We start from the raw sequence: 23,490 nt of genomic DNA, 5'->3' as shown, positions 1-23,490 counted from the left end.
TTATGAGAATCTAAATCCATCTGTCACCTTCCCGCCTTCTTTCGATCCAGCCCTGCAATAAATGTGACTGATAGTCAAACTAACCAATAGCGTTAGGATTCGACTCGAAAGAAGTGGGGAGGGGGAAGAAAAGTGAAATTAACTGCGATGCATTTTATTGACTGATAAATGTGATCAGGGGATTTTATTTGGATTGGTCCTTTTCTCTTTTTCAACCTGCAGCTTCTTTTTGAATTGGAGACTCGATTGGCGCGCGGCAGAACCAACGGTTTTGCTGGGGCTCGAGCCGGCGGCACTTTCGTTTGGCTCGCGGGGGGGAGTGTTTCGCGCTAGACCAGCCAGGCCGGTGACGTCACAGGCGTTCCATTGTGCCGTCGGGAAGGAGGCGGGGCAAAGGACGGGAGGGCGGTGAAGGGATTGGGTTGGCGAGGGACCGGGGAGGGGAAGGAGGAAGGCGGAGGTTATAAAAGGCCGTGTCGCCTGCTGCCTCGCTGCTAGTCACAGTATGGCCGGCGACATTAGCTAGCGCTCGCTGCAAGCAATTCTCTGTGTAGAGGGATCGGAATTGGGGGCAATTATAAAATTATATAAACATCTTTTACAAAAAAAAATTTTTAAAAAAAGCAAAAACAGAAACCGGACCGCTAAAGAACCCACTAAAACAGAGCAATTGACACTAACTTATTAAGCTTTTTACCAGAGAGAGGGGAAAAAAAAGGGGGGCAGGATTTTTTTGTAAAAAAAAGGATTCGGAGGAGGGGGAGAAAAGGAAGGGGGGGGGGAGTTTTTTCTTTCCTCGTTTTTTTTTGTTGTTTGTTTCACGATGGAAAACGGTGCACACTTTTTCGAAGGGACCGAGAAGCTGCTGGAGGTGTGGTTTTCTCGGCAGCAGGATTTGTGCACGGGATCGGGAGACCTCCGGACCATTCCAAGGTAAACCTGGGCCCGGGGGGAAAGGGTGAAGAGAGCGGCTCGGAAACTTCAGAAACCCTCCCCCAAAAAACCCTCCCCACCGTCTCCTTTCTCTCTCTCTCTCTCTCCGGGGCGTGAGAGTCTGAGACGTAAACGGCGTTGGAGATACGCCACAAGTCTCTGTTTCTCCCCCCGCGCGCGCAGTGAATCCCGGATGATTCCCTCCCTCGAAATTAAACGTTTTTTAAATTTTTTTTCCCCCCAGCAGAAAATTCCTTCATCGAAACTTGTGTTTTTTTTTGGGAGGGGGTTGTTGTGTGTTTGTGTTGAGGTGGTGGGAGGGAGGGGATGTGGGTGAAGCTCACTCCTGGTTTGAGGGGCCTCGCTGGGAGGGAGGCTGCCCCGGCAGGCACTGGGCGTGGCTCTATCCTTCCCTCCCCCTCCCTCCCCCCCCCCTCCTCTCCCTCCCCCCCCCTCTCCCTCCCCCCCCCCCCCTCTCCCTCCCCCCCCCTCCCCCCCCCTCTCCCCCCCCCCCTCTCCCCCCCCCTCTCCCCCCCCCCCCCCCCCCCTCCCCACCCCGCCCCTCCCCTCCCCACCCTCCCCCTCCCCTCCCCCGCCCTCCCCCGCCCTCCCCCTCCCCCCTCCCCCCTCCCCCCCCTCCTCCTCCCCTCCCCCTCCTCCTCCCCCCCTCCCCCTCCCTCCCCCCCCCTTCCCCCTCCCCTCCTCCTCCCCCCCCCCCCTCCCTCCCCCCCCCCCCCTTCCCTCCCCTCCCCACTCCCCCTCCCTCCCCCCCCCCCCCCCTCCCCCCTCCTCCCCCTCCCCTCCCCCCCTCCTCCCCCTCCCTCCCCCCTCCTCCCCTCCTCCCCTCCCTCCCCCTCCCTCCCCTCCCCCCCCCCCCCCCTCCCCCCCCCCCCTTCCCCCCCCTCCCCCTCCCCCCCCCCCCCCCCTCCCCCCCCCCCCCCCCCCCCCCTCCCCCCCCCCCCCCCCCCCCCCCCCCCCCTCCCCCCCCCCCCCCCCCCCCCCCCCCCCCCCCCCCCCCCCCCCCCCCCCCCCCCCCCCCCCCCCCTTCCCTCTCCACCCCCGACTGGAAAAGACACTCGTCAAAACCTGAGTAAGAGGTGGCGAGCCTCTGAAACAATTTGGGGAAGGCCGGGAGGGGAATGGTTTGCTCCTGCATTTTGCGTTCTGATTTCAAATATTTTCTTCTTTATTTTGAGCTGGACTTTCTATTTGTCCCTCTCGTGTGCGCATTCCTTTCCTTTTAAACGCGCGCCATGATTTCTAGGGGCTGCACTCAGGCTGAATGCACTCGCACGTGCATTAAATTAATATTTGCAAGCGGGCTCTTTCTGCTCACAGTGGTGTGTACATGGGCAAGTGGGTGTGTTTATTCTCCCCCATACCTTTATGTTGGATGAAACCAGGGGCTTCCTTTAGATTGATTAAAGACTATTTTTCGCTTATCGTGAAAACGAAACAGGCGTGAGGTAGTACTGTCTCAGGGTTGCACTAAAGGGAGTTGTCCTATCTGCCTTTTTTGAAGTGTAGGTGAAAGTTAGGGACTGTTTGTGGGGGAACGTTGGCTTAATATGAGCAGTATTCCAAACTGGGGAACATTGGTGACCAAGGTATTAAACATTGTTTTGGGGAGCGGCAATCTCTCAAACTTTTCTCAGTCTTTGCAGTGTGTATGGGGCAAGGGGTCTGTTTTCTTTTGGCAGACACTTCCCGTGTTAGGAGGAGACACCGCCTCCTCCCTCTTTCTCCCCCCAACCACCCCAAACGATCCAGAAACCACATATTTACGCCTTTCCTGGGAGTGGGGAAACCGACCCCCGGAGAGGGGGGGGGGCTGAAATATGTCAACGGGAGAGAGCGAAATTACAGACGCTTCTTTCTTTTTGTTCGTTGTGTAGCTGCCTGTTAGTTCAGCATGACTAATGTGAATTTAAACTGCATTTCCTGCACGGAGCGGGAATTGTCTTGTTGAGGTCCTCGAGTTGGCCATTTTTCAAATACTTAAAATTCACAGACCGGTACAACACCCACCCACCCCGTGTTTGACAAGGCCCCCGCCGTGTGGGAATCGCTACCCTTTTATAAATTATCAGATACATGGTGACAATGTAGAAAGGATGGCCGCCTACTCCCATCGATCGATACCATAAATAGCGCCCTCTCTCAGCACCCGGAAAGGCCTGGTTTTCTTTGAGGTGGCCAACCCCCCCCCCCCCCCCCCCATGGGGTGTTCATCAATTGTGCGCTTCCTGCTGTGTTAATATAGCCAGCTAGGTGATAGGATTGATGTGTCTAGGCGGGGAGGGGTGATGAATGCTTGAGGTCGAATTGCTGGCAGGTATTAAAACGGACGCAGTGGTGAATTAATCACAAATCTCAGTTCTCAGCAGAAATATGGATCAGCTAAACGTTGCTTGGTGTCAAGTGCAAACTGGACCTTTCGTTAATGGCTTACTGATCACTTGTTTATATTGAATCGTACTGACTGCTTTGGAGCTACATTTGAGAGGTGTTAACAGACCTTAGTTGAAAGACAACCTTGTCATAGATCTTTCACAACCTCAAATTTATTTCACGATCACTAGAGATTTGAAATAAAGCATTGCAAGGCAGTGCAGACAAATATAAGACGTTTTTGTGATGTAGTTTGAGATGCTTGCTTAAAAAAAGCCTATTTTTTTTCTCACTCAGCACTTCCCAAAGCAGCTTTGTCATTGAAGTAACATACACTGTACATACACAATGAGACATACCCTCTATTTCATTGTTAAACTGACATTCATTATTGAATTTACAGAAACATTTTCTAGAATTAAGTATTCAGACAAGGCATTGTTTTCAACCCTATTTCAAACTCTTGTTCTCTAATTACTCTCCCCTTTCCCAGGTAGTAGTTTGAAATTAAGCCAGTCTTTGTAAGCTTGATGTTATGTTGATCCTAGGATAAGCTTCTGATCTCATGCTATGCTATCATTAAGATTGCCTAAACACGCACTCATGCTCTGTTTTAGGCTTGCCTGTTGCAACATGGCAGGTCTCCCTCCTCTAAATTTGAAATCATCTGAACCTCGATTGATTGTGCCTTTGTTCCCTATCTCACCTATGCTTATCTCCTTGCACTGCCTTCAGATGGGTAGCATTCTGATTTTAAAATTCACATCACACTTTCAAATCCCTCCTTGGCCCCCCCGCCCCCCCCCCCCCAAAAAAAATAGCACTCAATGGACATAGGTTTTCATGCTGAGCTGGGAGGTTCATTTCCAGACGTTTCGTTACCCTAGTAGGTAACATCTTCAGTTGGCCTGGAAATGAACCTTCCAGTTCAGTGAGCAAACTTACATCCAGAACCTCTACCTGAACTACAAATCTTCTCAAAACTCGCACAGCACTCAATCTTTTGAAATATCAATACTGCTAATTTTGGCCTTGTGCCTCTGAACTTGAAATCTAGGGTGCCAAGCTGAAGTTCTGTAAATGAGGATTTAAATTCCAGTGTGATGGCAGGTGCAGTTTAAATTCAGTTAATAACTGTCTCAGTAATGATGACGTTCAAACTAGAACCATTTGTCACGAACACTCAATCTGGCTCACTGGTGTACTTTAGGAAATTAAGGTCTTGCCCTCTCATTTAACCATTCACTGCCAGATTTGAATGGACCACTTAGGAAACACCATTTTCTATTGTCATCTGAAATTGTTCAGTAATGCAGGATCATTCTTAAATGCAGGTATAACCCCTTAATTCTTTTCTGTTCTACTGACTGTTGTTTGTATGCATTTTCTTCTGAATTTACCCATGTCATCTCTAAAGTTCCAAGTGGTATCTAACGTGCTTGAGAAAGAAAAATATTTTTACCTTGTTCCTCTTGATCTCACTGCGAACTTTGACACTGTTGACCATGCCATCTTCCTCCACTACCTGGCCACTGATAGGTAGCATAGTAGAACTGTCCCTCTTGTATTTGGTCAGAGTAAATTGAAATGGTTTATCATTCCAACTCTGCACTATTGGCTTTGTTATCACAAGTTTCGATTCCTCTCCTCATTCCCCTCATTTCCATTTGTGTTGCCCATTGATGTCCAAAAACGCTGCATTCATTTCATGAGTACAGTGACAACAACTTGTTCTAGCTCTCTGCTATCTCTCTTGACTGTACTGTTACTGAATTATCAGGCTGTTTCTCTACTTGCAGTATTGTTTTTAAAAATGTCTTCCATGTAAATATCAGTAAAACTAAGTCATTGTTTTTATTCCTGCTACACAGTGTTCCCTAGCTACCAACTCCAACTGTCACTGGCAAAAGATGCATTTCTCATTCATGCTTTCACTGAATTGTGTTTCCATCACTTAACATTGCCCAAGTTTCAGCTCATCCAACCTCCTTTTACGTTTGCGTGTGAATGTTCTAATGTACTCCTGGAAAGTCTCCAAGTTCTAATATCTGAATGTCGGGTCAGCTAAAACTCTGCCTAACTTAACGTGTAGCAAGTCTGGTTTCCCTGACTTCTCTGAGGCAGTGCCTGGACCTTAAGGTGACTTTGTTTCCACTCTGCTTTAATGGGTCTTGAAATGGCTAATAAGTCCTGTTTAACAGACCAATATTTGAATAGCAAAAGACTTAGGGCTTTATGGTGAACTGCAATTCAGCACAGACATCATTACTTTTCCTACCCAGAAGCCAACCCACCACCAAATTAACAAATCTCAATCTGGCTATTTTCTAAATAACCCACTATTGACTTACTTAATCAGCCAGAATCCAGCTTCTGTTTTAATTAAACTGTTTGGATGTGTCTGAGGCAGATGGAACATGAATCTGGACCTTCTGGCCCAGAGGCAGTAATACTGCCAATGTGCTGCAAGATCCCTAAAGTCCTGCTTTTTTATTATAGCAGCCTGTTCAAAGGTGTTATTACACACCCCTGGAGCAGGTGGGACTTGAACCCTGGGCCACAGATAAGATACCATCATGCCACAGAGCTTGACAAACTCTGCTCTCAAGATAATTTTAACCAACCTGTTTTGTATTTTCACAAGCTTTCAGAGCATGTGGGATGTGAACCTGGCCTTCCTGGCTCAGGTAGGCACATTACCACTGTGCCACCGAACCCTTATTAGAACCTGTCTCTTAGGTTTTTTTAAAGAAATGTTGAGTGATTTCATTACATTTGCCTGGAGCTGGTGTGTTTTGAGCCCAAACCTTCTGGTTCAGTCATAGATTTGCTACCACTGTGCCATAAGGCACTCTAGAATCCCATTCTTAATACGAAATCTGGTATCACCACCTCTTAATCAGCTTTGGGGCTGTTCTGAAATACCCTTACATTGACAACTCCACTGTAAAATCTGCAAACCATGCCTCATGGGGCAAGTGATGTTTGGAGAATCAGATGGAGGAATTGTAGGAGGCTTGTGCACTCTCGGCTTCTGTGCCTTCTCAACAAAATAGCTCAATGCGTTCTGCACTTTACCAAGTGAACTTCTCCAACTTGGTCAATATACACCAGAGTCTCTAAGTTGACTCTAACTATGAACCATTGGTGCTGATGCTGAATTTTGTTATTTTTGTATGTCTTCAGCAAGAGGAGATTCCCCATTTCCTGGAATCACCCAATACTTTCCAAGGATATTCGCAGAATTATAGAATCCCTACAATGTCGAAAGAGATGTTTGAGTCTGCACTGACTCTGAAGAGCATCCCATTCATTAACCACCCCCCACCTCCACTCTAAGCTTCATTCCAAATGAAGGGCTTATGCCCAAAACGTCGATTTGGATGCTCCTCGAATGCTGCCTGACTTGCTGTGCTTTCCCAGCAACACGCTCTTAATTCTGATCTCCAACATCTGTAGTCCTCACTTTCTTGTGCTCTATTTATGTAAACCTGTATTTAGCATGGCTGGTCCACCTAAACCGCATACCCCTGGAATGTGAGGAACATCTAGCGAAACTCATGCAGACATGGGGAGAGCGTATAGACCCCATGCAGTCACCCTACACTATAATGGGACCTGTGTCCCTCGTGCTGTGAGGCAGTAATGATCGTATAGGAGGTGCAGTTGGAGAATATCAGCCAACAGCTTGTGGAATGGTATAACAAGATACCGATAGTCTAGGCTAACACCTATTTCTTACATTCAACCAGTTAAATCTTTTGAAGGTTATCAGCTCGCTTTTTAGGTAATTTTGAAAAGAAAACTAGCCTTTGTAAGGATTGAGGGAGAACTATTATGTTATGTCTGAGGAAATTATACAGACCGTGTAATGGCTCTCCAAGGTTTGTGTTCAACCTCTGTATCATGCAATTCTATGGAGCATAATCTCCTCACATCCAGAGCTTTGGGAAAGACTGGAACTTAATATTTTTTAATACATTCTCAGTATCTCCTCATTGCTACTAAACCTACCAGTTAATGTATATGATCTGAACCATGTCATAAAGGTGTTCCCAGATGTTAGGTTAAAAAAAGCTATTCACTGAGGGAAACGACATGTTACCAATTTTATTTTGGTCATCAAGGCACAGAATTTTTCTTAGCTATAATCTTCCTTTGTAACATAGTTTCCTGGTCTTTCCATTGTAGTTTTCACCAGAAAAGTGCCCAAAACAAATTTATTAACAAATTGCTGGCAATTTCTATTTTGGAATAGTTTTGATTAATAACATTTTGATCTGCTTACGTGTAGTTTTTCCTTTGTTTTAAATTTCAGGTAATTTGGGAAAAGAGGTTGCAACCTTTGTAAGCGTTGATTATTTATGACTCTGTAAGAATCCATTTGAGAGCATTAGTTTCTACTGAAATTGAGAATATATCAGGAACAGTCTAGGTGGCCTCTTGAGCCTACTCGCTATGAATTTTGACTTCAATTTTACCCCCTATTCAATGTTGTCTATGTAAGAGATCTCTCTTCACATCAATATAATTTGGTGTCTTTACTTCCTTAGAAAAATTCATTTTTTTTCATTGGAGTATTGATCTCGTAGCTGATGGGTGCTGAACTTGGTTGTTGTCATGCAAGATTGTTATTCTTTGGTTCTCAGTTTTGCAGACTATTATTCATATTCTGATATTTTTATCATGAATATGGTTGGCATGACAAAGATCAGATTCTGTATTATATTAATTGAGGGATAAATATTTGTTAGGACATTGGGAATGACTTCTGTTCTCCAGAATAGTGCCGTGAGATTTTTTTACGTGCACCTGATCAGTAGATGGGGCTTCAACTTGACACCTCATTGGAAATATGGTATCATAGTAATAGAAGCAGGAGTAGGCCATTTGGCCCATCAAGCCTGCTCCGCCATTAAGATCATGGCTAATCTATCTGTCGTTTCAGCTGCTCCTACCTGCATTTTCCTCATAGCCCTTAATTCCCCTACCATACAAAAACCCTTCCATCTAACTTTAATATATTTACCAAAGCTGTCTCTCCTGCTTCCTTGGGCAGAGAATTCCAGAGATTTATCTCTGTCTGGAAAAAGCAGTTCCTCCTCATCTTTGTCCTAAAACCTATGACACAGGCTAAACCCTTCTGCTTAATTTAAAACCAGCAGCGCAGAAAGGATTTATCCCGTGCAGCAATCTGTAAAAATTAGTGGACAAGTACTATTTAAAGTAAAAATTAACAACTTTATTTCTTAATGTATAACAGAGAATAGTTAATTAACAACTATTTACAAGTCCTTCCTCTAACCTCTCTCTTACCTTTCCTTCTGTAATACTAGTCTCATAAAACTCCAGATTACAATTTACAAACACAATGTCTTATGTCAAAAACCAGACGGCTTTCATTCTTCTCTGTATTTCAGTCTTTTTTCCTTGGGGATCCTGCTTCACAGGTCACTGATAAAGTTACCTTTTAAAAGAGCTATTTTCTGGGCAGTGTGCAGATGTAGTTGGCGTGGCCATTCTCTCAACTGTTCAATTTTCCCCAGTCTTATACCTCCTAAGCACCAGATTGTAATTGGCTTTTAGGATTGTTAGTGTACTCAATTCAAACTTGTTTGGTGTTTTTGGGGGTATAATTTAAACTGGTTGGCCTAATTCGAATTTATTTTGTCATTTCCAGGCAGCCAGCTAATTTACCTTTTGACCAAGTGTTAACGTTGTTACCTTGAGAACACTTGGTGCTGTCAGGTAGCTCCACCGGCTTTTAACTCGTAAAGATACAGTACACCCACATCTTGCTGATCTTGAGGCCTTGTCCCTTAGTCCTATTTCACTTACCTTTGGAAGCAGCTTGCCCGCCTATATCTTATCTATCTCTTTCATAATTTTATATGTTTCTATAAGATCCCTTCTCATTCTTCTAATTCTAGCAAGTAGAGTCCTAGGCAGCTCAACCTCTCATAGGTAGCCCCGTCATCTCTGGAGTCAACCTAGAGAACTTTCTATGCACTGCCTCCAAAGCCAGTATACCCTTCCTCAAGTAAGGAGACCAGAGTGCACAATACTCAGGGTGCAACCTCATCACACCTTGTACAATTGCAGCAGAGCCTCCCACTATTAAATTCAGTCCCACTAGCAGTGAAAGTCAATATCCTGTTCGCCTTCGTGATTACCTGTTACACCTGCAAATCAACTTGTAGCGATTCATGTACAAGCACTCCTACATCCATCTGCCACTTAAATAGTACTCAGGTATTTGCATCAGAGAGCAGCGGGAGCTGGGTGGAAATGAAGGCAGAGCGCAAAGCCGGTCGGGAAGGTAAGTGATTGTTATTTAAGAACTTACCTTGATGCCAACGGTCTTTTTGCATCAGAGAGCGGCGGGAGCTGGGCGGAAGTGAAGGCAGGGCGCAAAGCCGGTTGGGAAGGTAAATGGTTGTTATTTGAGTGGGTGTGTTCTAGACTCCAGGTCTGACAAAGTAGGGCCTCCCTCCCTCCTTCCTCCTCTAATCTAAATTAAAAGTCCACAGACTTGCCCCAAAAAGAGGGTCCAAGGAAGTTCTTGTGGATTGAAGAGTGAGGCTTTAATTCAGGAGTCTTTGACAATGAGATTGAGTGAAGTGATTACGCCACAGTTGAAGAGGGTGAAGACATGACTGTCAAGCTGGTTGTGTGCTATTTGCTTGACATGGGAGGTCAACGACTTTGGTGTGTCTGGCTCGATATTTCTGTGTATAATGCAGAAGTTGCCGGATCGGTTCATTCCGAAAAGGAAGATAGATCCTAGGAGGAGGTATGGGTGGCCGTGGCTGACGAGGGAAGTCAAGAAATATATAAAGTTAAAAGAGGAAAAGTATAACATAGCAAAGGTAAGTGGGAAAACGGAGGACTGGGAAGCTTTTAAAGAACAACAGAGGATTACTAAGAAGGAAAGACACAGAAAGAATGAGGTACGAAGGTAAACTGGCCAAAAATATAAAGGAAGATAGTAAAAGCTTTTTTAGGTATGTGAAAGGCAAAATGATGGTTAAGACTAAAATTGGGCTCTTGAAGACAGAAACAGGGGAATATATTATGGGGAACAAAGAAATGGCTGAAGAATTGAATTGGTACTTCAGATCTATGTTCACTGGGGAAGAGACAAGCAATCTCCCTGAGATAAGTGGCTGAAGGACCTGAACTTAAGGGAAATTACATTTGCCAGGAATTGGTATTGGAGAGACTGTTAGGTCTGAAGGTTGATAAGTCCCCCGAGCCTGATGGTCTACATCCCAGGGTGCTGAAGGAGGTGGCTCGCGAAATCGTGGATGAGTTGGTGATTATTTTTTGGAGGTTCGATAGATTCGGGATCAGTTTCTGCGGATTGGAGGGTGGCTAATGTTGTACTACTTTTTAAGAAAGGTGGGAGAGAGAAAGCAGGAAATTATAGACCAGTTAGTCTGACCTCAGTGGTGGGAAAGATGCTGGAGTCCATTATAAAGGATGAAATTACGAACATCTGGATAGTAGTAACAGGATTGGTCAGTCAGCATGGATTTATGAAGGGGAAACCATGCTTGACTAATCTTCTGGAATTTTTTGAGGATGTAACTATGAAGATGGACGAGGGAGATCCAGTAGATGTAGTGTACCTGGACTTTCAGAAAGCTTTTGATAAAATCCCACATAGGTTAGTGAGCAAAATTAGGGTTCATGGTATTGGGGGCAAAGTACCATCTTGGATTGAAAGTTGGTTGGCTGATAGGAAACAGTAGTGATAAATGGCTCAATTTCGGAATGGCAGGCAGTGACCAGTGGGGTACCGCAGGGATCAGTACTGGGACCGCAGCTTTTTACAATATATGTTAACCATATAGAAGATGCTATTAGTAATAACATTAGCAAATTTGCTGATACTAAGCTGGGTGACAGGGTGAAATATGATGTTAGGAGATTACAGGGTGACCTGGACAAGTTAGGTGACTGGTCACATGCATGGCCACTTTAATGTGGATAAATGGATGGTTATCCACTTTGGTGGCAAGAACAGGAAGGCAGATTACTACCTAAATGGAATCAATTTAGGTAAAGGGGCAGTACAGAGAGATCTGGGGGTTTTTGTACACCACTCAATGAAGATAAGCATGCAGGTACAGCAGGTAGTGAAGAAGGCTAATAGCATGCTGGCCTTCATAACAAGAGGGATGGAGTATAGAAGCAAAGAGGTTCTTCTGCAGCTGTGCGGGGCCCTGGTGAGACCACACCTGGAGTACTGTGTGCAGTTCTGGTCTCCAAATTTGAGGAGAGACATTCTGGCTATTGAGGGAGTGTAGCGTAGGTTCAGGAGGTCAATTCCTGGAATGGTGGGATTACCTTACACTGAAAGACTGGAGTGACTGGGCTTGTATATCCTTGGGTTTAGAAGACTGAGGGGGGATCTGATTGAGACATATAAGATTATTAAAGGAGGCAGGAAACATGTTTCCGCTGCTGCATGAATGCCAAAACAGGACACAGCTTATAAATACGGGGTAGATCATTTAGGACAGAGATGAGGAGAAACTTCTTCACCCAGAGTGGGGCTGTGTGGAATGCTCTGCCCCAGAGGGCAGTGAGGCCCAGTCTCTGGATTCATTTAAGAAAGAGTTGGATAGAGCTCAAGGATAGTGGAATCAAGAGTTATGGAGATAAGGCAGGAACGGGATACTGGTTAAGGATGATCAGCCATGATCATATTGAATGGTGGTGCAGGCTTGAAGGGCAGAATGGCCAACTCCTGCACTGTTGTCAATTGACTGACACTTTTTACTTACAAAGTGGCTAACCCAACATTGTACTCCATCTGCCAGACCATTGCCCACTCAACCAATCTGAATCTCTGCAGACCCTCCAAACCCTTTGCACAGTTTGCCTTTCCACTCAATTTATTGTCATCAGCAAACCTGGATACGTTACTCTGTCTCCTGTTCCAAATTCTTTATATCTATCCTGAACAGTTGTGGGCCCAACACCCACCCCTGACTGCTCACCACTGATCTTCAACCAGAGAAACAACCATTTATCCTGACTCGCTGCTTTCTGTTGGTTAACCAGTCCTCTATCCATGTTAGTACATTCCCCACAACCCCATGCATTCTAATGGATGAATCTTTAAAGTGTGGCACTTTATTGAATGCCTTCTGTAAATCCAAGTATACAGCATCCACTGGCTCTCCACTGATCCAATGCGCTTGTTAAATCCTCAAAACTCCAATGTGTTTGTCAAACACAACTTTCCCTTCTTGAATCCAAGCTGCATCCACCTGATAGAAATCTTTCTGTCCAGATATTTCACTATTTCTTCTTTCTTGAAAGTCTCCAGCATTTTCCCAACTACAGATGTTAAGATAACTGGTCTATTGTTACCTGCCTTATACCAATACCCTTTTTTAAACAGCAGTGTGACATTTGCTGTCTTCAGGTCCACCAGGACCCGCCCAGAATCCAATGAATTTTGATAAATTATCACTAACACATCTTCTAAACTTGTCATTTCTTTCAGCATCCAGGGATGTATTCAATAAGACCAGGGGACTTATTTACCTTTTAGACCCTCAGGTTTGCTCAACACTACCCCTTTAGTGATAACAATTGAATTGAGGTCCTCGCCTCCCATTGTATCCTTAACCTCATTCTTTGGCATGATAGACATATCTTCCACTGTGAAGACTGAGACAAAGTTATTCAAGGCCTTGATCGTTTCAGCATTATCCAATGTTAATTTCTCTTTCACATCCTGCAAGGGACCTATGTCCACTTTAGCCCCACTTTTCCATTTTATATGCATATATTTATAAAAACTTTTCCTCCCTGATTTTATATTCTGTGCTAGTTTGCTTTCATAATCTATCTTCCCTTTCTTTATCCAAGGCTGGTTCATCCTACTCTTGGTATCCTTGTTTTTCACTAGAATATACTTGCCTTGAGCTCTGAGAAAAATCTCTTCGAAAGGCCTCTACTGTTCCACTATATAACTTGTGTTCCCAGTCTAATTTAGCCAACTCCTTCCTAATCCTATTACAGTCTCCCTTGTTTAAGCATAACACCTTGGTTTTTGATTATACTTTTTCATCCTCCATTTGTATCCAAAATTCAGTCATACTGTGATCACTGAGAGGATCCTTAACTACGTGATTGTTAATTTTACATGTCTCTCACACAGGAGTAGATCTAAGATTGCATGCTCCCTTGTGGGTTCAGTGACATGTTATTCAAGAAATTTATCACAGATGAGTTCTGTGAGCCCCTGTTCAAGACTGCCTCTACTGACTTGATTCGGCTAATCAATATCCATGTTCAAGCCCCCCATGACTACTATAATTTCATTCTTACGTGCATCAGAAGTTTCTTGATTGCCTGTGCTACTGTAGCACTATTATTGGGTGACCTATAGATACTCCTACCAGTGACTTCTTCCCCTCATTATTCCTGATCTCCACCCAAATGGATTCAACATTTTGCTCCTCAGATCCTATATTGTGTCTCTCTAGAGCCATAATCTCATCGTTACGTAAAAGCGTGACCCCGTGTCCCTTACTCTCTTATCCTTCCTAATTATCTGATATCCTTGGATATTTAATTCAGCCATAACCACCCTGCCACCACATTTTTGTAATGACAGCTGAATCATACCCATTTGTATTGATTAGCACAATAAGTTCATCGACTTTCTTTTGAATACTTTAGGGATTGGAATAAAATGCTCTTATGCTCATTGTCCCTTTAGCATCTAGCAATCTCCCTGTCTTCGCATATGATTCTGGCATCCAATTTTATTTTTTTCTAACTTTTGCTCCGATCTCTGTATTGCTTACTCCTGCCTTCTGTCTGTACTCCCATCCACTTGCTATTTAGGCTACCCTTCCCCCCTCGCTCTGCTTCTTGCATCTACCTTTATGCCAACTACTGGCATCTTCTGACCTGACACTCTGGTTCCCACCCAGTTTAAAGTTTCCCTAACAGCTATAGCAAGTCTGTCTGCAGGGATATTGCCTCCCCTGGAGTTCAGTTGTAACTTGTCCATTTTGTGGTCCAACCTTCCCCAGAAGAGAACCCAGTGATCCACAGATCTGAAACCCTGCACCAACTCTTCAGCCACTGGTTTGTCTGCCACATCTTCCTATTCTGCCCTCATTAGCATGTGGCGCAGGCAGGAACCCAGAGACCCTTGAGGAGCTTTTTAGCTTCCTTCCTAACTCTCAAACTTCATTTTTTATGACCACATCCCATTTCTTAGCTTTGTCATTGATACCAACGTGTACCACAACTTCTGGCTGCCTACCTTCCCCTTTAAGAATGCAGTAGATTTGATCCAAGATATCCCTGACACTGGCAGCCAGGAGGCATCATACCAGCGGGGTGTCTCGTTATTGTCCACAGAGTCTCCTGTCTGTTCCGCTGAGCCACAGGGCTAGACTCAATGCCAGAGGCCTGGCTGCTCTGGCTTACCCCTGGTAGGTTATTCTCCCGCCTTCTCCGAAAAGTATCCAAAACAGTTTACTTGTCATTGAGGGGAGCAGACACCGGGGACCCCTACACCGACTGCCTACTCCCTTTCCCTCCCCTGATGGTCACCCAGCTACTTTCATCTTGTAACAGAGGTGTGACTACTTTCTGGTGTCTCCTCTCTATCAACCCCCTCAGCCTTCCAGATGGTCCAGAGTTCATTCAGCTCCCAAACGCAGTCTGTGCGGAGCTAAAGCTGGCAGCACTTGCAGGTAAAGTCAGTAAGGACGCTGGTAGTGATCCTGACCTTTTACATCCTGCAAGACAAGCATGCAACTGCTCTCGCTTCCATCCCCACTGCTCTTTTTAAAAAGAGGAAAAGGAACTTGTCTGAGCCTCACCGTAACCCCCTCTCACCAAAGTCTCTCGTCTCTGATGGTGCAATGTTCCTTCAGTACTGTACTTAAGTCAGCCTTCGTTCTAAGCACTCAAATCGTGACATGAGGCTTGCGCAAACAATTGGGATCTGGCTCGTTCTGATCAATTTAGGATCTGTTGGTCCCGGCGATCAAAAAAGGGGAAGTCCTGGGATGTGATAGCGAATAGGATTGAATGTCAGAAATGTCACAGTATAAAAGGCAAAGAGAATGGTATTGGTTGTAATAAACAAAACATTTATCCAGGGTGAGTATGAATATTAGAATAAGCAGCTCATGAAAAACAAGCTTCAGGCCATCACATGGCAAAAAAACTGATTAAAATCAATAATGAGTCCAGAATGCACTAAGGTGATCAATAAGATTAGATAATGCTCTACTTGCATTGAGTTTCATTGAACACTGCAGCAGACCAAGGACCGACATGAGCGTGTGAGCAAGGTTGAAAGTTTTTTTTTAAAAAACTGGGGACTCGGCATCAAAGTGTGGAATGATGAGGTTTTCTAGATCTCCCCAAATTCTCTGGCCTGTCCACACAACTGAATTCTTTCCATTTTTTTTCTGATGGCAATCTGAATTTCTCTGGGACCTCCCTGAAATTTTTGTTCTTTTTAAACCTATTTTGCCATCAAATATAGTTGTGACCATATATGTAATATATACACACTTCAGGAAATGCTTTTTGACTGTCCAAATATGCATCAGCCATACTATCCTCACCAATTATATCCATTAACGAATTGAATAAAAATTGGTGCTAGCTTTCATTAGTTAGCCAGAAGCACTAATTATTTAGTCCTTTTTATTGTTTCTAAATGTCACACTGACTTTGGCAGGTTATATATCCTAGGTCTATTCCCTGAACCCTGTGCCCAAATAAAAACCTGGCCCATTCAGTACAGTCACGTGCTTCTACTCCACTTTTCCACCCTCCCACCTTCAACTCAGATCAAAAATCAGTACGTCAACCTTAAAGACACACTCTGGGGCATTCACAATCTCTCAGGTAGAGAATTAGAAAAAATTGTATCCCCTTTGAGTAAATGTATTTTTCCTTCTGTTAGTCTGAAATGATTAGTCCCTTATTCCCATGCTGTACTCCTGTACTCTAAATTCCTCAGCCAGTGGAAACATCTGCCTACTTTGTCAGACTCCTTCAGGTTCTTGTCCGTTTCAATGACTTCACCTCTTACTCTAAATTCCAGAGATAATGGACCCAGTTTCCTCCTCCTGTCAATGGAGAGCAACTTGTTTAACTCGGCCTCATTTGATTGATCCCTTTGCAGTCCTACCTTCATTGCAAGTATCTCCTTCCTTAGATCTAGATTTTTTGTCGATTGCCTTATGACTCCAGTTTTGCTAGACCTCCTTACATCACACTGTCAAATGCTGTCCTGATATTAAGTGCTGCCACTGTCACCTCACCGCTGGAGCTCAGCTCTTGTCCTTGTTCAGTCCAAGGCTGTGATGAGAACAGGAGTTGTGAGCAGATTATTGCAAATCAATTACTGTTTGATAGCACTGACCTCATACGGCACTTGACTGATTGAAAATAAACTGATGAAACAATAATTGATTGGGTTGTATTTGTACTGTTTTCTATGTACAGAACATATTTGGGCAATTTTCTACATTGCCAAGTAAATGCCACAGATGTGGCTCTACTGGAACAGGTTGATGAGGAACGCAGCTAGTTTTGGAGCACAGGCTTTCAGTACTAATGATTGAATGTTGTCTGGTCCCAGAGCCTTTGCTGTTATCTTAAGAATGAAAGGTGCTTTGTTAATCTACTTCAATATGTTGCTGTATTTTTTAAAAAGATGATTGTTGTGCAAAGATTACATTTTGAGATAAGTTGTCACTTTTGGAGTCTTTGCAAGACTAATGACAGTTTTTCCCTTTTTTTTGTAGGTTTGAGTGGGACAAGCTATTGGAAAATGTGCATTGTTTGATCATAAGTGTGACAAAGACAGACAGGCAGGAAGCCTATATACTCAGGTATATGAATGTTTGGTATTTTTTATGAACCTAGTTAGAATTGAGCAAGATATGGGTTAGATTCCCAACAGCTGCTTGTTGTAAGAACAATGTTTAGAATGAGGAAAAGCATCAAGAGCTGTAAACCTATGGTTTCAATGCTTAACCATGATAATTGTATCTGTTTTGAAATTTTAGCTCAATTGGTTATGCTACCGATCAGAAATAAGGGTTTTTTATGAGACTGAGTTACTGTTGGAATAGTTAAAATAGTCCAAGAGAAAATAACAGTTTGAGTGCATTTCACAGAAGCTCAGAATTGTTCGGGTGCATAAAGAAACCATTTGGTCAGCTGACTCTATTACCTAGTGCCAAATTCATGTCTTTTCTCCCATATCCATGAGCACCACTTCATAGTCTTACAACATGGAAACAGGCCTTTCGGTATAATTAGTCCATGCCAACCATATTCTCAAGCCAAACTAATCCCACTTGCCTGCACTTGGCCCATATCCCTCCCAATACTTCCTAACCATGTATTTATCCAAATGTCTTTTAAATGTAACTATACCTGCATCCACCACTTCCTCTAGCAGTTCATTCCAATTATGAACCACTGTTTTTTAAAAAATGCACCTCCTCCTTTTTAAATCATTCTCCCCTCTCATTTGAAAATATGCTCCCGGCTTTGAACGTCTCCACCCTAGGGACGAGAGCTTTGCTATTCATCTTGTCTATGCCCCTCATGATTTTCTAAACCTCCATAAGATCACCCCTCAACTTGCTATGCTCCAGTGGAAAGACGCCCCAATCAGTCTTTATGCATAAAGCCTTCCATTCCTGGCAACATCCTGGTAAATCTTTTGAGTCCCCTCAAATTTAATGATCTTCCTATAATGGCAACCTGAACAGACTTCACAAACATCCTGTACAACCTCAGCACTGCATCCCAACCCCATATTCAAAGGTCTGAACAATGCAGGCAAGTGTGCTGAATGCAGCCTGCCTATCTGTGAAACAAGTTTCAGAGGATTATGTATCTTAACCTGTGGTTCTCTGTCCTCCAACATTACCCAAAACTCTACTATTAATTGTGGAAGTCCTGCCCTTGTTTGTTTCACCAAAATGCAATATCACATATATCCAAATTAAACTCCATCTGCCACCCCTCAGCTTGTTCACCTCTTCCGATGCCCACTTGTTTGCCACAACGGAACCTTCCTCCATTTTCCAGTCAGTACATTCCAGACCCTAACTACTTGCTGTTTGAAAATGTATTTCTCATGTCATCCACGCTTGGACATCACTTTTGAATTTTTTCCCCTTTTGAGCAAGAAACTGGTTCCAATCTACTCTATTCAGCCCATACATGATTTTGAAAGCTTCGACCAAATCCCCCCTCTCCCTTTCGAGAGGAGAACAGACCCAACATATTCAGTGTATTTGTAAAACTGAAGTTTCTCATACCTTGACCCGTTCTTGTAAATTGTTCTGCGTAGTCTCCAATGCCTTCACATCTTTCCTATAATGGGCCCACAAGTGCATAAAGAAACTCGAGATGACATCTAGCAATTGTTGTGTACAAGTTCAACATCACCTCCCAGTTCTTGTGCTTTGCTTCTTGTAATAAGGTTGAGAGCACTGTGCTTTAACTGCTGTCTCCCCCTTCCTACCACCTTCAATGATTTGTGCACAGATACTCACGTCCGTTCGTTCCTGCACCCCCTTTACAATTGTACCCTCTGTTTTGTTTTAGTTTGATATTCTTCCAACCAAAGTGCATTACCTCACAATTCTTTGCCATCTACCCACATACTCCTCCACCTGGTCATTGTGTGTTTCGAATTCCACACTATCCTTTTCTACAGTTTACAATTCTTACAAGCTTCACGTCATCTGCAACTGTGAAATTGTCCGTTGCACACCAAGCTCTAAATCATTTATATGTATCAGGAGAAGCAAGGATCCCAAAACTCAACCCTGGGGAGCACCACAACATACCTTCACTCGACTGAAAAATATCCATTGACCACTGCTGTTTCCTGTTATCTAGCCAATTTTGTATCCATGTGTTACTGTCCCTTTCATACCGTGACCTGTAACATTCCGAGTCTGTTAGGCACTGTATCAAACAGAAATCATGTATTGATATCTTTAACACTGTTACCCTCATCAAGCCTTTCTAACAACTTCAAAAAACCTCCAAGTTAGTTAAACATGGCTTCCTCTTTAGAATTTTGAGCTGACTTTCCAATCACCCATTAAACTCCCATCTTTTCCATATGATTATTTATTCTACCTATAATAATTGTTTATTAATCCTGAATAATTGTTTGTAATTTGATTCATTCTGAAAATTAAGCTGTGATCATATCAATAATTGCATTAGATTGTGGTTTTAGGATCGAATAAAATGAAATGCGGGAAAGTAACTTAGAGACATAGTTTCTAGGGACTCAGGAGCACTTATTCTTTAGCTTGAGTCATGTTGGTCATGTTAGTTGCACGTGTTCCATGGATTTTTCAGCCTTCAATTCAAACTCAAATTCTATTTTATCTGCCATAGCTGAGTAAGAACTGGGTAATAAAAATTCTCAACAGATGAACCTTGAACCTTATCTGAGAAGTCGTCTTGATTGATCTTTGTTTTTATCCCTTCTCTTTGAGCATTCAAGATGTGAACTTTGTTTTAAGTTCAGCTCTAGCTATTTCTTTCAGTAAAATGAGTTGACAGGTATATTGCTTCAGCATGTGAAGTCTGCTTGTTCAATTTGATCCTGCATAAAGTGGTATACTTAAGTCTAATTTCAAATGTGTTCATGATGGTTGAGTCAATTCGACTCCTGGCTGATACCATATCTTTTAGGCAGAGCTTATTGCATGGTGGTTATAAAGTTTAAGGTGCATGATGTTGTTTAGATCCTGGGTTCTAAAATGGAGGAACCATGTGTTGCTATGCTATTGATTTGTATTTCTATATTCTGCATGCTGCAAAAGGTAGGTTCAGTTTAGTTTTAGATTTGTTTGGAGTTTGGTGATGAGCAGTCTGAAGTATAGTGATACATGCATTTTTAATAAGTTCAACGTTGGTGTAGAGCTTGAGGCAAGCAGTTGATGATGCATTAAAAACAAGGGTAGAAGAAATAACTATCACACCCTAGCAACAGGACGCTGATCCCTCTCAAAGTTAGAACTGTTCAGAAGATTAAGCATTGCATGCAGGTTCAGTGAAAGTGAAAAGGTGTTGTTAATTTAATAGTCTCCAAAAAAGTCATGGCTATGGAAAAATTCCTGAGCGGCTTATCAGAAAAATATCCAGGGAACAGAAAGCTGCAAGAAGCTGAGGGTGTAGCTAAAATCAATGTGTTGCTCTGAGGGGTTTTAGAACTCGGGGAAAACTACAGAAACGAATTGTACCTGTCAACTGAACAGGTAGCTTTAATGTGGAGATAGTGACCTTTAACCGAGGATTAAGTATCTGGTTGCTTTGAGGGTAAAAGGATTATGTCTTTATTTCTGATATTTCTAAGACTGTTTCAAAAACTGCTTGTATAATGTTTGTTTTGTGTGGTAAATTCTTGATACTTTAAGAGTATACTGGCAGCTTCTCATGCTATGTTCCCTCTGCTCCCTACAGTTGCATGGGCCTCCAAGTTCCATGCTCAACAGCGTGTTACCAAATTAGAGGTCAATGCACTTACAAGTCCATCATACGCAAATCTTGCGAGCAGCTGTGCAGCATACCAAGAACATTGTTCTTGAGAATGTTCCATGTCTGTCCACATAATAAGCAAATAGGCTATGCATTTTTGTACCATCCAGCTAGCTTTCACTGTCATTTGTCCAATGTTTCCAATAGCTGGGAGAGAAGATGTGATCTGAGAAATCCAAATTCATTGAGCTTGAGGGATCTATGAATCTTTTTAAAAATGACTGGACCCCAATATAGCTGTATTGGAAGTGAGATCAAGGGCGCATAAGATCGCATTATATGCAAATGATTTATCTTGTTATCATTGAACCCAGCAGTTTCTGCACCCCTTTTAATACAATGTGTTATTTTATTTGGCTCTTTTTCAGGGTATAAGATTAATTTTGCAAGGTTGGAGGCTATGTCCATGGAGGGGGAGGGGGATCTTAATGGAATACCTGATATTGAAGGTGAATTGCGATTCCCCTTTAAATGGTTGCAGGGGGCTTTCTTTACTTAAATATTTTTGTTAGTCCCACCTTTGATCATTTATTTAAGGCTAAGTGTGCTCACTTGACAAGATTAGAGAAGATCTTCAAAGATAGGAGAACATTCCAATATCCTGGTTAAGTCGAATAGCCCTTATCAAAATTAATATCCTTGTTTGCTGTATCCCATGTGAATGCTGCCTGTGTTTCCCAAGCAAACATTGTGGAGATTCACTGGTTGGCTTAGTTCTTTTGTTTGGCATAACAGACAGCCCCTCATTAAGCTTGCCAAATTTCAGCTACCCAAAGGGTTTGGGGAGTAGCCTTTCTAGATATTAAGATATCAATGAAGTTCCCTTCTGTCCTTTGTGGGTGACTGGGCTTGAGGACCTGAGATCCACATAGTCGAATATCGAGGCCTCCCAGGCAAAGTTCCCCCGAATTGTTTATGGGTAAGATGAGGGCAGTTATGGATTACTGTCTGAATCCAATCATTATTATTTCAGTCAACACTTGGAGAGCAATGTGACAGAGCAAGGGCAGATAATCTAAAACCTCCTTTCTTGCCCTATAGTTGGTACGCCCAGATTTCACCCAGGGATGATGGACCCGAGATTCAAACTTGGGGCAGTTTGGGGTTCCTGTTTGGGAGACTTGGTCCTTCGACCAAATGAGCTGCAAGTATGGTTTGCCCAGCGGAGACCTCTTTCCTTCCTTTCAGTTTAGGGGCTTTATCCAAACAAAAAGACTATACTTTTTGACCAACCCCTTTGGGTCTGACAAAAGAGAGTGCTTCATGCCACAAGCACATACTTGGTTAGTACTGTCTACCACTTGCTGGCGTGTGGTGCCTTGAACGATATTGAGTGACTGAGAGATCTGGGAGCAAGAGTTGGAAGTGATAGAGGGTCCTGGAGACCAACGTTAAGGTAGACACTGTCTCTCTTCTCAGGGGCTTGCCAAATTTATCTCCTTTAGATGCACATGGGAAAAAGCTATTTAATGTTCTTGCTTTGCGAGGAAGAGCATTCAGATGAGCTGGGTGTCTGAGAACTCTCTGGGTCTGTTGGCGTGGGGTATGCTAATTGTGGAACACAGCCCTTTGGCTTTCCCCTCAAACATGTTGCATCATAAAGCAGAGCATTTTTATAAGACATGACAGCCCTTGAATTACCTGGAAGCAGGTACTTTCCTGTCCTTTTCCTGAAACACCTGATTCCCTTACTGATCAATCTATCCATCTTGGCCTCAAATATACATAAGGATTCTGCATGCACAGCTCTCTGGCAGTGAGTTCCAAAGACTCATAAGCCTCAGAAATATTACCCGTGATCTCTGTCTTAAATTGGTGCCTCTTAATTTGAAAGGATGTTTTCTGGCACTGGACTCTCCTTTAAGGGGAAACATTTTCAGCATTTATCCTACGAAGCCATTTAAATGCTATATCAATGAAATCACCTCTCATTCTAAATTCCAATAAGTATTTGTTTTAAACTTTGCTCATAAGACAATTCTTTCATACTGGGGATTAACCGACTGAATCATCTAAACTAATAATTAAGTAAATTGTGTCTAATGTTCTTGCAATTTTTTGTGCCCTTTGCAGTGAGGATAGTTTTTTTAAAACATGCTCCATCTCCAGTATTGCCATGTTTTCCCCACCATTAATTCCCCAGTTTCACCTTCCAAGGATCAACACTCACTTCAGATACTCTTCTTTTTCTATATACATTAAAGTTGCTTGTTGTAATGTTTTCAGCATTTATAAATGCTGGGGCAGAGAGTAGCTTGTGAAGTGCCATAAGGATTAGACCTCAACTACAATATTTGCAATCTGTGTTCATGATCTGGGTGAAGGACTGATTGCATTGTTGTCATAAAAAGGGGTGTAGATATCTTAACTGAGTATGCAAATTTTTTTCCCATTTTGAGAGAGAATTTACAAGTTGTTCCCTTTGTCAGGAATAATAGATGAGCATAATTTAAATGGAGACTGCAGAATGCTGAGATACTGAGAGATCTGGGTGTCATTGTCCTCATAAAAGGTTAGAAAGGTTAATGGGAAGTTTGCTGTTATTGCAAGTTGTTGGAATATGAAAGTAGGGGACCT

The 23,490-nt window shown here is 43.1% G+C and overlaps 1 protein-coding gene across 2 annotated transcripts in view; it reads left to right on the top strand.

Moving 5' to 3' along the window:
• Positions 1-769: 769 nt before the first annotated feature.
• Positions 770-23,490, top strand: part of amd1 (adenosylmethionine decarboxylase 1) — a 44,042-nt gene continuing 21,321 nt past the window's right edge. Inside the window, exons 1-2 of one of the 2 annotated variants that reach the window (XM_060849232.1) lie at positions 771-933; positions 17,136-17,222. In XM_060849232.1, the coding sequence (XP_060705215.1) occupies positions 824-933; positions 17,136-17,222 (197 nt within the window). In that variant the 5' untranslated portion in view covers positions 771-823. Of the gene's footprint in view, positions 934-17,135; positions 17,223-23,490 lie in introns of both variants that reach the window. The other variant, XM_060849239.1, reaches the window with a different exon arrangement.

This window comes from Hemiscyllium ocellatum, chromosome 3 (assembly GCF_020745735.1).
Source record: "Hemiscyllium ocellatum isolate sHemOce1 chromosome 3, sHemOce1.pat.X.cur, whole genome shotgun sequence".
In the NCBI taxonomy this organism is placed as follows: domain Eukaryota; kingdom Metazoa; phylum Chordata; class Chondrichthyes; order Orectolobiformes; family Hemiscylliidae; genus Hemiscyllium; species Hemiscyllium ocellatum.
The sequence above is the reverse complement of the archived record's forward strand: the minus strand, read 5'-3'. Positions and strand labels throughout refer to the sequence as shown.